Here is a 13,976-nt window from a genome sequence, read left to right as displayed (position 1 = left end):
GATCTGTGGGGAACTCTAGACAAGACCTACATGGCACAGTCTGGGCCCATCTCAGTTTGTTCATCCCAAGCTGCCTATCAATGTTGTCTGTGGAGAGGTTTTTCTTGCATCTCAGGCTCCCTTATCACACTGAGTAAACTCGTCTCTCTTCTAACTAATTTAGTAACTTCCAGGTTTGTTGTTAATCAGACATATTCTTGTGCAGAGATTTTAAATCTGTCTCTGCTGAGATACGACCAACAAGAAAAGTTCCATCCTAACCCTTCCCTTAATTAAACAGCTCACATGCATGTCTGTGCGCACACACATGTGCAGAGTTTCAGAATTACCAGTGCAAGTAATATGTGTCTCTTCTCTTCTGTCATCACAGGACTCTGCATTCCATGGCTCAGACGGGCACTGCCAGAGGGAGCTGTGCTGCTCACTGCATTGAACACGGTCCAGCCACGTTGGACCAGAACCTTCTCCATATGTAGAGTCTCCAGCAATGTACCCTCCATCCCCGCAGTGCAGCTGTTTGCAGACAATTACTGCGGTGACTGTAGACATCTGATTGGAGCAAACGCTGCCCCACGTCCCATTGTAGAAAACCTCCAGCCGCCCGGCACAGTCACTGCCGCTCACCAGCCGCAGATCTGTGAACTCTGGAAAGGAATGCGCAAAAAAGGGAATTAAACCATCTTATTCTGTCATGACCTGAGGTGTGAAGGGTGAGGTCTGGAAGGGGCCAGCTACCAGCCACTAAACACTCATTTTGTTAGCTTAAGGCCTAAAGGATTGTGATAGTCACAGGCCAGATGCCAGCTCTGGCCAAGGCTGAAGTCCTCAACTGAGAAGTGACAGTCTCCTGGCTGGCGACCAGAGCAGGACTGGTTACTGCTTTATTGCTCTCCTCGAGCAGCACCTGCTGCAGGGCTCCTCCCTTCATGCTGAAGGCTGGAAAGGGGAAACTAAAACAGGAGATGTGGAGAGTTTTTCTCTCTTTGGCCGAGTGAACTGAACCAAAGTGAAGCCAGAGATCCCAAGGGGCTACCTGTGTCAGTTATGAAGGACACTAGAATTGGCAAATCACACAACTCTGTCGCTTTCAGGATTTAAATGGGAACTGATTTCTGTGTGTGTCTTTACTGGCTTCTTCCTGAAAATAACCCTTTCATTTTCTAGTTAATAAAGACTGTCTGTGGTGTAAGATCGAGGCCCTTTCGTAAGTGCTATTTTCTCTCCGTGAAGGTATTTATGCACCATAATCAAGTTGTCTCTTGATGTTCTCATGAAGCTGAACCGTTTCAGTATCTTAAATCTCTTACCACAGGGCTTTTCTTCAAGCTCCCTGTTCACTTTTGTAACTCTTCTCTGCTCCCTCTCCAATTTCTGTGGCATCCCACCTGGGCACAGTATTCCAGTTCCTGTCTCACCAGTGCCACACACAACAGTAATGTTCAGTTCCCAGTCCTACTCACTACACACCTGTCTACATATCCCCGGCTCACATTAGCCCATTTCACCTTGATTTGCCAAACACAACACTCTGGCACTAAAAGCTCATGTTATTTCCCCGCTGGTACCCACAGTCCTCTGCAGTCTGCTCTCTGTAACAGAGGCTCCTTCACATACCAGAGCTGCGTCTACACAGCCCCTCCCTTTCAGAAGGGGCATGCAAATGAGCGAGATCAAAAACGTAAATGAGGACCTGCTTTAAACATCTCATGTCTCATGTGAATATTCCCGCGTGATGTGGCTTTTGGAAGAGCCATTTCTGGAAACCAAAATATCCTTGTGGACGGGGCTCCTTTGAAAGGAAACCCCCCTTCCGAAAACACGCTTCTTTCTAATTTGTTTCCTTTTGAAGGAACCCCATCCATGAGGCTGCTCTGGCTTTTGGAAATGGCTCTTCTTGAAGTCATATCATGAGAGAATATGCAAATAAGGTGTGTGATATTTAAATCAGCACCTATTTTGCATTTTGGACCTCACTCATTTGCATACCCCTGAAAGGGAGGGGCTGCGTAGACGTAGTGCAGCTTTTAAACATTAGGGTAAACTTGCCATTTCATCACTGCCTCTGGGAGGCAGCTGAGGACTTTCTAATGGTGACCCAAGCAGATAGTTGCACAAGGGAACGGGGGGCAGACACAGCCAGGGAGAATATCATTTTCAGCGATCTCCTCCCCTGTCCACTGCAGTGCCTGCTAACCAGGCTCATGGCAGAGCAATCACAGACCAGACCTGAGCAGAGAACTCCTGCATCCTCTTTGTGTCTGCAGTTGTGCTGGCCCCAGCCCCTGGAAGGACACTCCCAGAGCTCAGATTCGTTCCCAGTGCAGTTCACATCGTCCAGCCAGATCTGCCCAGAACCTCGTCCATAATGAGCAGAGCCAGTGGCATTGATGGCGTGTCCACATCCCAGCTGTTTGCAAACCACATTGGAGTCTGACAGGTCCCAGGAATCATCACAGACTGTCCCCCAGGTTCCATTGTAGTAAATCTCCACTCTCCCGGCGCAGCGACCCGCTCCATTCACCAGTCTGATCTGCCTGCTCCCTGCAGGGATAGAGCCCAGCTGTCAATGTGGACTGTCCTAGGAACAGACAAAGTTTCTGAGCTTTGGAAATGACTCACCCGAGCAAACGACACTGACGTCCTCAGCAATTCCTGCCTGGGCTGTCTCAGACACTGAGTTGTTGCAGAGAGTCAGATGAGTCTCATTCCCGACACACTGGACCCTTCTCAGCCCCACAGGGCCTGTTCCCCGCTCAGACTTCAGGGGGTTATAAGCTTTCTCAGCGACTCCGCACTGGAGCACCCTGCACACCACACTGGCATCGTTCATGTCCCACTGCTCATCCAGCACTCGGCTCCACACGCCACCGAGGGAAATCTCCACTCTGCCGTCGCACCGGCTCTCTCCGTTCCGCAGCCTGAGCGACTCTAAGCGACCTGGGCTCCGGAGAGAGGGAAATACACTGAGTGACACTGTTGTACACTGGAGACCAGACAGAGTTCTGATTAAATTTTGAACTGTTTCTCACTAAGAAGATCTCCCCAGGGATCAGAGAGTGTCACAGTGTTAAAGGGAACAGCCTCTCTCAGAAGATACTTTCCTTTTGGGGCTAGACGTGGAAGGTTCTGTAAGGATTGTAACACACTGAGCATGGGGGAGCAACTTCCTAGCAGGCGCTGTACACGAGTGAGCGAGGCCGCCCCTGCAGAGTGCTGTGTGTGCTGGTGGAAGGGCTGCTGAGGTTTGTAGTAACGTATCCAGGTTTAAATGCCTGGCAGTCAGTGGATGGTGCCTGCACAGGCACCTAGTAGGTGGCTTGGGAATGATTTCAGCAAGTTAGTGACGAGGGAGTTTGGCCAATGAAGGAGCAGGGCTCATGGCAGTCGAGAACAGGTTGTGGAAAGTAACTTCACTTAATTCCCTCGGGTATTTGCCCCTTGCTTGGCCAATGTCTCAGATCACCTGGGTCGTGCACAGGAGAGCCGAGTGTTAGATCCTGGCAATGGTGGTTTTGACTGGAGAAGTTCCCTGAAGTGTGGTGTCATCTCTGAGCCCAATGTGGTTCCAGCGGATGAATGCAGCGTGTATGGAGCGCGGAAGGGGACATCCTGTGCAGGGGGCTATTGTGACTCCCTTGGGACGTGTGCCTCAGTATGTGCGTGTGTCAATGAGTCCCACACAAGGAGGCAATGTAAGAATTACTGACTGAGTTCTGATGTGGGTGGAGCCAGGAGAGACTGACATGGTAAAAGACAAGCAGAAGGTTAGTGCCGGATACACCCAGCTGGCTGCGTCTGGTCCAGCAGGCACTGGTGTGACATCTGGGGGGTGCAGTGTGTGTGCATTGGTTCCAAACAGCTCTTCGGTCATGGTACCCAAATATCATTTGGAGCCCAGGAGTGAAATCCTGGCCCCTCGGAGGGCAATGGTAAAACCTCCATTGACTTCAAGGCAACCAGGAGCTGGGAAATGCTTCATGTTGCACGTGGAGTGTGATGGTAGAGAGCAGCTTTGGGGCTTCCCAACATGGCTCATGGGTAAAACTGGCTACCACAGCCCCTCAGGGAGGGCAGGAGCCCTCATGGCTGATGGACAGGGCCAGGAGCTGTTCCTGATAAGGAATTCGCTTTGCAACAACTGTAGGGAGAAATCAGCCCCCCCCATGCGCTGTGAAATTCCCCCCTAGAACTCAGGTCCTAGCTGGGTAGTTCGGACGAGAATCAGGGAATTCAGTTTCGGAAACAGGTCTCAGTGTCAGAGAGAAGCATGAGAGCTGTGAGGTGAGTAGCCTGCAGGGACAAACCTCTCAGCTCTGAAGGGCAGAATACACCTCTGCTGAGAGTGCTGGGCAGGGCCCTGTTGGCTTAGTCATGGCGTGTAATGGCCCCAGTGACAGCGGATGTGTGGGAGAGAGCTCTGGATGCAACGTGTACTCTGTTAGGCAAGGTACAAATCCAGGGCTTCTGCAGTAGGTGTCAGTGTAAGGAACCCCCCGTACGAGCCAACCAAGCAGCTTTATGGTGTCTCTGTCCTTGGAGAGGAATATGGGGCAAAGGTGGCTCTGCCTCACTCACTTCAGAAACTGGAAAGTCACAAGAGACCAGCAGGGAAGAAGAAAGCACCAGGACGATATTGTTGGGAGAGGTGACCACCCTCCAGTCGTTAGCACTCGACTCCAACCCTGCCTCGGCTGCAGAATTCATTGGTGATCACCGTATATCGTATCTATATGTGGTGTCTTAAACTAGACTTCATGGGGTGTGATTTGCAGAGGCACTGAATGCTCCCAGCTCTCGCTAGAGTGAAGACAAGATGTGAATGTTGAGAGAATTTGTCGTCACCCTGCGTGATGGGTGGATGAGCGCAGGACTGCCAGTCAAAACAGTAAGTTTTATCCCAGCTGTGCTGATGAATCACTGGAAGTGCTGGGCCTCGAGGGCTGTGGGGAACTTAGGCATCTCACTTTACTTTTCTCTCTCTCTTTCACTATGTGTAAAATGGACCTAATAATAATTGCTACCCACCTACTTCCCTGGAGTTTTGAGAGGGGTTAGTAATGGCTGGACAGTCCCTTGAACAAATAAAATAAATGAGGACTGTTGAGCCTTCTGAAAAATCTGGCCCTGAGGGTTTCAGGCAGGTGCCAGATCACCCCAAAGAAGTTACAAGTTTGGAACTTTGGTTTTAATGTGTCTGCGTAAAATTTTCAAAAGAGTTAAATGATGGAGATGCCCAAGTGCCATTTTCAGAAATGACTCAGCCTGAAGGAGGGCTCCTTATCTCTTATGCTATTGAAGTAAATGGGACTCAAGTCCCTAAGTCACTTGGGCACTTTAGAAACATTCTTCTTGGGTTTCTAAGTGTCTAAGGTGATTTTGAAATGGGCATAATCACTATCTGCTGTCATCTGGGGTGTTATGAGGACAAAAGAGAGAAGGAGAAGCAGTGATCTCAAGTTGCAGTGGGGGAGATCTAGATTGGGTATTACAAAAAAACCTACTTCATTCGACTTCATATGTTCTGGAATGTGTTACCGAGGGAGGTGGTGGGATTTCTATTCCTAGAGGATTTTAAGTCCCAGCTTGACAAAGCCCTGACTGGGATGATTTAGTGAGGATTGGTCCTGCTTTTAGCAGGGAGGTTGTCTTGGTGACCTCCTAAGGTCTCTTCCAACTCTACAAATCTCTGTTTTTACAGGTCAAGCCAAACTTTCCCTTGTCACAGATACTCTTTTCTGAAAATGCTCTTTACTTTACTTTGATTTTAACACTTTTTCCATTATTGCACATGCAATACACGAATTATTACACATGATTTAGAATCTAGCTCCCTCTCCCTGTGCTGTGCCCCAGGGTTCCCTGCTCTGGGGACTGTGCCACACACTTAGGGGCAGGTGTCATGAATCCTGCATTTCTCCTGCACTTACCTGAGCAAACCACACTGGCATCATTGTCGTGTGAGCACTGAGAGGGCCCCAGGGCAGTGACAGGGCATTGCCAGAGATGAGGCTCATTTCCATTGCAATGAAACGTGTCCTTCCAAACAGAGCCTGTTCCCTTCCCAAAATACCCTCCTCCTGGGGCTGATACAGCAAATCCGCAGTCGAGCTGATGACAGAGAACGTTGGCATCTGCTAGATCCCAGCCTGAGTCACACAGGGTTCCCCAGTCACCAAGCACCTGGAGCTCCACCCTCCCTGAGCACTCTGTGCTGCCGTTCACCAGCCGAACGCCTTTGAACCCTGGGGAGAGAGAAGAAGAGACGGAACCTTGGAGCTATTTTATGGGAAATATTTTAAGAAAGGAAAGTTAGAGCCATTTGATCCTTTTTTCATTAAATTGGCCTCTTTGAGGTTTTGATCCAGCCCAACCCACCCTGCTCCCTACACAGGGATATCAGTACATTGCTTCACCTTCAACTTGTATACATATAATTGGGATTTTAAAGACAGGTGCTGAATTCTTACGTGAGCATATGGCACCAGCATCATTTGCATGTGAGCACGTCTGATTCTCGGGTGGGATCCTGGGACAGGAAACCAGGAGAGACTCATTTCCCACACACTGGAATCTTTCAGTCCAGACCTGCCCTTGTCCTTCCCCAAAGTGAGCGCCTCCTGGGACAGATGCAGCGACTCCACACTGTAGTTCATTACAGATCACGTTTGCAGCATGTAGATCAAAGTGTGCATCACAGACTGTGACCCACGTGTTTCCATGTTCTATCTCCACACGTCCTGAGCAGGCACCTTCCCCTCCGACCAGCCGAGGCTTAATGTGTCCTAAAAAGTCAACAGAGGCTGAAAGTTATCCAGGGGGCGTTGGGAGCTGGGATGCCTGACTCACATAAAACTTTGTCCGAAAACTCATTTTGGTTCTGTGGGCAAGGGAAGGCAGCAATACAATTAAAATGGCATTATATAAGAATGGGAATAAAGGACACTAGAGAAAATCAGTATACGTGAGGAGTTCCAAACTAAAGAAAACTCGTAAGAGGCGCTAAAGACATCAGTATAAAACCCGTGGCTGACAGAGCTATGAGCAACGAGATTTTAAGTATGTAAAGTGCAAAGAAACAGATCCCACCCCCCAACAATGGTGTAGCTACATTAGAAATGGAGATGGTAAAATTGTGAATAAGAATACACAGAAGGAAGAAATGAATGATGAATACTTCTACTTTGGGGGCAGAACACATTATCTATTCTTATGTTTTTTAGAATAGAGACTTACACAGCTAACTCTCTGTTACTGATTATATGTTTGTTTAATTTATTGTGCAAAGTCACCAATGATGGGAATTACACAGCCTCCCTACACAAGAATACTATAATATTCTAATATTTAATTAGCCCTATTGTTAGACAGCTTTTCCTAATATTGAATCTGAATCTCCCTTGGTGAAATCATAGAATCATAGAATCCTAGGCCTGGAAGGGACCTCAGGAGGTCATTGAGTCCAGCCCCAGCCTAAAGTGGGATCAACCCCAACTAAATCATCGCAGCCAGGACTTTCTCAAACCGGGACTTTAAAACCTCGAGGGATGGAGATTCCACGACCTCAGTGTAAGTCAGTTATGTCCAGTCCTACCCTGGACAACAACTGGCAAACAATCTTTCACATCTTTGAAGACTGTTATCGGATTCCCCCTCAGTCTTTTTCTTCTCGAGCCTAAAAATGTCCAATTTGTTCTATATTTCCTCATGGATAACATTTCCGGCAACTTTGACTCTGTTTTTTGCTCTCCTCTGGAAACTCCCCATTTTCTGCTCTACTGCTGCGGAGCCAGGTTTTTTAATTTATAATTGATGTTTCCTTCCTGTCTAAGGCTTTGCACCTGTCTTTGTTTCTCAAGGTCATTTTGAACTTTAATCCTGCCTTCCAGAGAGCTTGTGAACCCCCCTTACCTGCATGTCAACCACAAGCTGTGTGAGCACATTCTTTACTCAATACCCAAGTCCTTTAGGAAAATATGCAATTGCAGCAGACTCAGGACAGTTTTGTTTTTTGTTACTTTTTTATTCATACGATCAGAGCAATCACCAAGAGCACGGATAAAGCACCTGACAGCCTGCAGGCCTAGGTCTTACCTGAAGCTCAGAATTTCCCTCAATATCTCGGCTGACTCCCCTTCTCCCTTGCACCCGGCTTCTGGAGACAGACTTTTAGTCTCCTTCCCTGCAGACCCTGCCTCACCCTCTCTTCTACTTCTTCTTCAGTCACTCACTCAGTGGAACAGTGGCTGAAGCACAAAGGGCATATGAGTACCAGGTAATACCATGCAATGCCAGCCAGAAACGTGCATGAGACTGACTGTTTTCAATATCTGGGGACACTGTAAACAAGAAGTCCGTGTCTACATCAGTGAGTGCTTTGAAAATATCCAGCGGGGCGTCTACACACAAAAGTTTTCTTTCAAAATTCAATGGAAAGAACACGGTGCTGCTTTGGAAAGTGTTCCTCCACTCCTGGTTGAGGAAGAGTGCCGTCTTTCAAAAGCTTCTTTCATACGAAATCATGGGCAGACACTTCACAGGCCCTGATCTTTTGATCCCTGGCTCATTCTTTCCAAAGAGCGGGGCCTGTGAGGTGGCTCTCTTTCGAAAGAGCAGATCACTGTTCTGATCAGCTTCTGTGTGTGTGGACGCGCTCTTCGAAAAAAGTTGTTTCAGAAGAGATCTTCCGGAAGGACATCTATGGAAAGAACTCCGGAATGGAGATGTAGCCAGTGTGGGCAGCGTTACCTCCTGGGCATGTACACACACTTCTTTCTTTATTTGTTTAGTTGGGCTAGACTGCACGATTAAAAAAACTGAATCACCATTATTCGCACAATTGATCAAGGGGCTGCAGAGTTCCCCACCATGACTTGAGTCTCTGCAGTGGCCATCTCAGCTGCGTGGCTGCCCATGGCTGGGGTTCCCGCAGCTCTGGGGATGCACCCAGCTGGTGTTCCCATGACTGCTGGCAGGACTCCTAGTCACAGGGCTTCTGGAACTTCCCCACCTCCGAACCCAGGTTCCAAGGGATGGGGCTGCTGGTGGGGCTCGGCACCCTACACAACTCCCACCCAAGGGCTGCTTGTGTCCCCCACATCCTGGCCAGGGTTTCCCGTGGCTGGTTGTGCTGGCAGGGTTTGGCACCCCACGCCGTTCCCAGACATGGGGCTACTGTGGTTCTCCCACTTCTGCCTTGAAACCGGGAGGCCACTAATTGCATTTTTCTAGGGCTGTCAATTAACAGTTAACAACTGCAAATAACATGAATAACACGTTCATTTTTTATCCCCTTAAATCGGTCCTGTATTAATTGCAGGCATTGACTTGTGTTAATGGACAGTTGTAATATTTAGCATATCTGTCAAGTACATACCTTGCAATGCCAGTCACAAGTGTGCCAGGAGTATGTCTGTTTCCACTTTCAGGCGACATTGGAAACAAGCAGTGGGCAGCATTAGCTTTTGCAAATGTTCACAAACTTCTTTATCTGAGTGATTGGCTGAACAGGAAGTAGGACTGGGTGGCTCTGGTTTCTCTCTCCAGTAGCTCTTACATTCTCACAGTACATTGGCTCCTGATTCGGTCTGTCTTTCCTCACCCACCTCCAGTTCCTCCCACTGGTTGGGAGTCCCAAGCAGCCCCAGTCCCCCATCTCCTCAACCATCCTGGAGTGTAGCTAAGTCACAGTGTGGCCCAGAGGATTACCTGGGGGAGCAGCCTGGTGTGGTTGCAGCTTGCTCTGCTGACCACTTATTTGTTCTGTTAGCCTGCTCTGCTCTGCCCTTCCCTGCCCTCTGACCCCTCTCATGCAGTCTCTGCAGTGGTGGGATCCAGAGTGTCCCAGCAGCCTGCTCTGCTCTGCCCTTTCCTGCCCTCTCCCAGCCCCTTGCCCTCGGCTTCACTGCAGCAGCAGGAAGTGAGGCCCTAGTGTGGAGAAGTGGAGCCCAGTGGACTGGGAGAGCGTGGTGGGGGGAAGTGGAACCGACTGAGCTACCTCTGCAGCTCCCACCAGCGTCGTGACTTGCGGGGAGCAAACCCCTGATGCTGCCCCTCGCCAGCCCCTAGTGATCCCCCAGCTCCATTACTCAGGGGAGGAGATGGGAAGCAGGGGGCAGAGCAGGAGCAGGGGTGGGGCAATAGTGGAGCAGGGACATGATGGAGTGGGGCAGGGTTTGCGTGGTGGGGGTTAACCTGGGTCCCAGGTGTAGGGTACTCAAAAGTGGGGTTGCCCCAGACTTTACGCCCTGCAAGCGGTGACAGACTTGCCCCTTGTCTCAGTGTACTCCAGTCATTCACTCCAGTCTGGTTCTCTCTCCTGCTGAATTCAGTTCAGGTCCCTTCCACCTTACGGAGCCTTCAGGCAAAAGGGGAAGTTGGTTTCCCTGGGACAGAGCACCCTGATTTGTCCTCCAAGAAAGTACTTAGAGGACAAGCCCGGCAGGTGGGGTGGGATAAAGAGCTAAGTACCCATCAGCCCAAATCTGATGCCACAGGAAGGAATCCCCACTGGGGGCAGAGTGGGAAGGAGGAAAATGGCCTATTCAGCTCAGTCACTGAATGCCCTCCAGGAAGGGACAGCTCTGTTCCTCTCAGGTCCTGTGAAGAGGGCCAAATACAGAGGATACTGTAAACAGACTGCGTGTGTTTTGTAGGTGTTGTTTTTAAGGGAGGTGTAACTTAGTGGTGTGTAAAATAACTCTAATTCCTGAAAAGGGCAGTAATCCGGACAGGTTGAACCATTCCTGTGGTTATCAGATTTGGGAAAGCAGGATTCTTTCGAAGATGGGGTTTACTTTCATAAGAGCAGCATCTACACTGGTTTTCCTCTTTCAAAAGAAGCTCTTTCAATATAAGAATATGCAAATGAGGTGCCAAATATGCAAATCATGTGCATTTTCAATTTCCCTCATTTGCATGCCTCTTTCAAAAGAGGAATGAAAGCGTAGCTGCCCCCTGAGTGACTGGCTGAACAGGAAATTGGACTGAGTGGACTTGCAGATTCTAAAGATTTAAATTCTTTTGTTTTTGAGTGCTGTTTAGCAAACAACAACCCTGCATATGTATGCTGTGCCTTCACAATAAAGAGCTTACACTTCAGTACTTGTGGTTGGAGGCAAATTGAAAAATATGCTTTCTTACTGTCAATGCAAATATTTCTAATAAAATTAATAAGATTGAGAGCTGTATACTTTGAATGATGTGTTGTAATTGAAATCAATAATGACAATGTAGAAAAAAAACAAAATATATATTACATTTCACTTGGCCTTCTATTGTTGAATTTTTATAATTGTGAGTGTCAGAAAGCCTCAGTAAACACACTCACACCAGTGATTATACAAGAACACACTGAAGCGCTCCGAAAGATAGGTCAGAATGATGGGGTGATGTATGGCGATGTTCTGACCAACACAACATACACCAGGGAAAGGGCTGTGCTGTTCCCACCAGGAATGTTTTGTGCACGGTTCCCTCGGATTTCCACAGGAGGTCCGAATAACAGGAGATGGGGATGAGGAGGTTTTGTTGGAGGATTCGGCAGAGCTCATGGACACTGAGTTCCATTCCGGACTCTGGGGAGGGCTGTGCCTGAGTGATCTCAGACCCTTCTTCCCTCCTGTCACAACCCCTCACCCTTCTGCCCTGTGCAACCTGTCCCTGCCCATCCTGCCTCTTCCGCATCCCTTGAACTCTGCCAGCTGCATTCTCCTGATCTACCCAGTTCCAGTCTCTGCTCCTCAAGCTTCTCATTCCTGTCCCAGGCTCCTGGCCCAGCCAGCCTTGGCCTCTACCTGGGAGCCATATGGGGCTGTGGCCAGGGTGCTCGGTGTCCTGCTGCGCGGAGAAGCTGAGCGCAGTCAGCTGGGAGAGAGCAGAGGGGCCCAGCAGAGCAGAGCAGAGGAGGCTTCTGTGTTACTCTAGCTCCCACCAACATGGTGAGTGTGTGGATGCATCCCCTGCTGCTGCCTAAAGCCAGATCCCCAGGTAACCCCCTGGCCCCTGCCCACAGGATGATAAGATGGCATCTGTGGGGCCCCTCAAAGCACAGTCCCTGGGACAGCTGCCCTGCACTGTCCTATGGAGGGGTGGCGTTGGGGATAACGGAGCAGTAGTGGGTTCCCATCCTCCTGGTGGTCCTGCACTAGAGCAGAATCACAAGATTGTGCTGGAGCATTTGGCAAATACTTGATGACAGCAAAACTCCGGGTACAGGTTCCATTCCAGGCTCTGGAGAGATGCACGAGCTGGTGGTGACTGACCTTCTCCTGTTCTCTCAAACCCAACACCATCCACCCAGTCCCCTCCATCCTGTCCCTGTCCTGTCCCTTCCCCATCCCTCTTCGTGTCCCACTCCCATTGTCCTTCTCTACCCAGTTCCAGTCTCCACTTCTCAATCTTCTCCTCCCCAGTCCCAGTCTCATTGCTCAGGCAGTCCTAGACTTCACCTCTGCCTTCTCCAGCCAAGTCTCCGTTTTCCCCCTTTTCCTCTCCTGCCCTGCCCCTCTGGGGTCCTCAGCTGATCTGCTTCTCACTCCCACTTCTGCATTGGGTTGTCCTGTCTGCCCCAGCCCCACTGTCCCTCCCTGGAAGTCTCATCCAACCTCAGGGCTTCTCTCCCTGAACACTTGTTAGGGCGTAAGTTTACCCCACACTCTCTTGCTGCACACCAAGGCTACGTCTACATGGCAGCACTCTTCCGAAAGAAGACATTTCAAAACAGCTATTTTACAATACCTTATTTTGAACTGACACAACCACACACACAAATGTGTTTTGAAAAACCCCAACAATGTCGAAATGGCATGTCCAGGTCCATGGGGATATTTTGCAATAGTGCCACTGGAGGCCGTTATGGCTTATTTAGAAATAGCACCGTAGCGGGTATGAAATCGGTGATGTTCCACATGGAGTGAGTTTTTTGGAGTCGAAGTAAAACACCCACTATTTTGATTTCATTTCCAAACAGCGTGTGCATTGTTTGGATGCTGCCAGAGTTATTTCAGAATAACTGCTGTTATTTCAAGGTAACTTTGCTGCACAGACACAGCTCAGAGGTCCATGTGGACCCAGCTGCTGCGCACTAACATGTCCCTGGTGCTGTGAAATGGGAGCACGTCACAGTGCACTACAGAACTGTTTGTGCGCAGCAGCACAGGGCACATGGACTCGTGGTGCACAGCACGACAGTGCAGGGGAGACTCACACCCCAGCTGCCACGTGTGTTTGGGTAGCTCTGCTCTCAGGCTTCCACACCCCACCCTGGGGGCTTGTTCTTATTTCTTTGCCCACTAGGTCTTAGACTTTCCCCACACCTGGTTACGGAGTTGGTCTGTCTCTCCTCACGCACCCCAGTTTATCCCACTGGTTCCCAGGCCCTGATTTCTCACTTGGCCGGTCCCCAGCTCCCCCTCTCCTTGCTCATCAACCACAGTGGCTGTCCCCCAACTCACTCTTCTAGTTCCCCTGTCTAGCTAAACCAGTCTGCCAGCCCCAGCCCCAGCCCCAGGCTCTTTACCCAGCCAGTCGCCCTCTTCACATCTTCCTCCCTGTCCCACTTCCTCTCCCCACCACACCAGCCTCCAGGATCGCAATGTCCTGCCACCACCACCCCATGGGCAGAGCCAGCCCATCCGTAGGATGATTTGGGGTGACTGCCCCAGACCCTGCATTTTGTGGGGCCTCAGGGCAGCCCGTCAACCATCCTGGAAATGGGTCCCAGTGTGGCCGGGCCTGGGGATTGCTTGGGGGGAACACCCTGGTGTGGGGCCGCAGCAGGGGCTGGCCCCTCTCCTCCAGTCTCTGCACTGGTGGGATCCAAACCCTCCCAGCAGCCTGCTCTGCCCAGCCCTGCCCAGCCACACCCACTCCCAGACCACTGCCCTCAGCTTCACCACCGCGGCAGGAAGCCGGGGGGCCTGGCCACGGAGAAATGGATCCCAGCAGGATGGGAGAGTGTGGTGGGGTGGAGTGGAACA

The 13,976-nt window shown here is 50.0% G+C and overlaps 1 protein-coding gene across 1 annotated transcript in view; it reads right to left on the bottom strand.

Moving 5' to 3' along the window:
- The window catches only part of LOC142014078 (antigen WC1.1-like), a 33,701-nt gene that overhangs the window by 8,471 nt on the left and 11,254 nt on the right, over positions 1-13,976 (bottom strand). The window contains exons 4-7 of the mRNA XM_074996135.1: positions 5,928-6,242; positions 2,620-2,937; positions 2,227-2,355; positions 330-644 (exon numbers count right to left, since the gene is read on the bottom strand). Coding sequence (XP_074852236.1) covers positions 330-644; positions 2,227-2,355; positions 2,620-2,937; positions 5,928-6,242 — 1,077 coding nt within the window. The remainder of the gene's footprint in view (positions 1-329; positions 645-2,226; positions 2,356-2,619; positions 2,938-5,927; positions 6,243-13,976) is intronic.

Source organism: Carettochelys insculpta, chromosome 1 (assembly GCF_033958435.1).
Source record: "Carettochelys insculpta isolate YL-2023 chromosome 1, ASM3395843v1, whole genome shotgun sequence".
In the NCBI taxonomy this organism is placed as follows: Eukaryota; Metazoa; Chordata; order Testudines; family Carettochelyidae; genus Carettochelys; species Carettochelys insculpta.
Note: the sequence above shows the minus strand (reverse complement) of the source record. Positions and strands in the feature narration are given on the sequence as shown.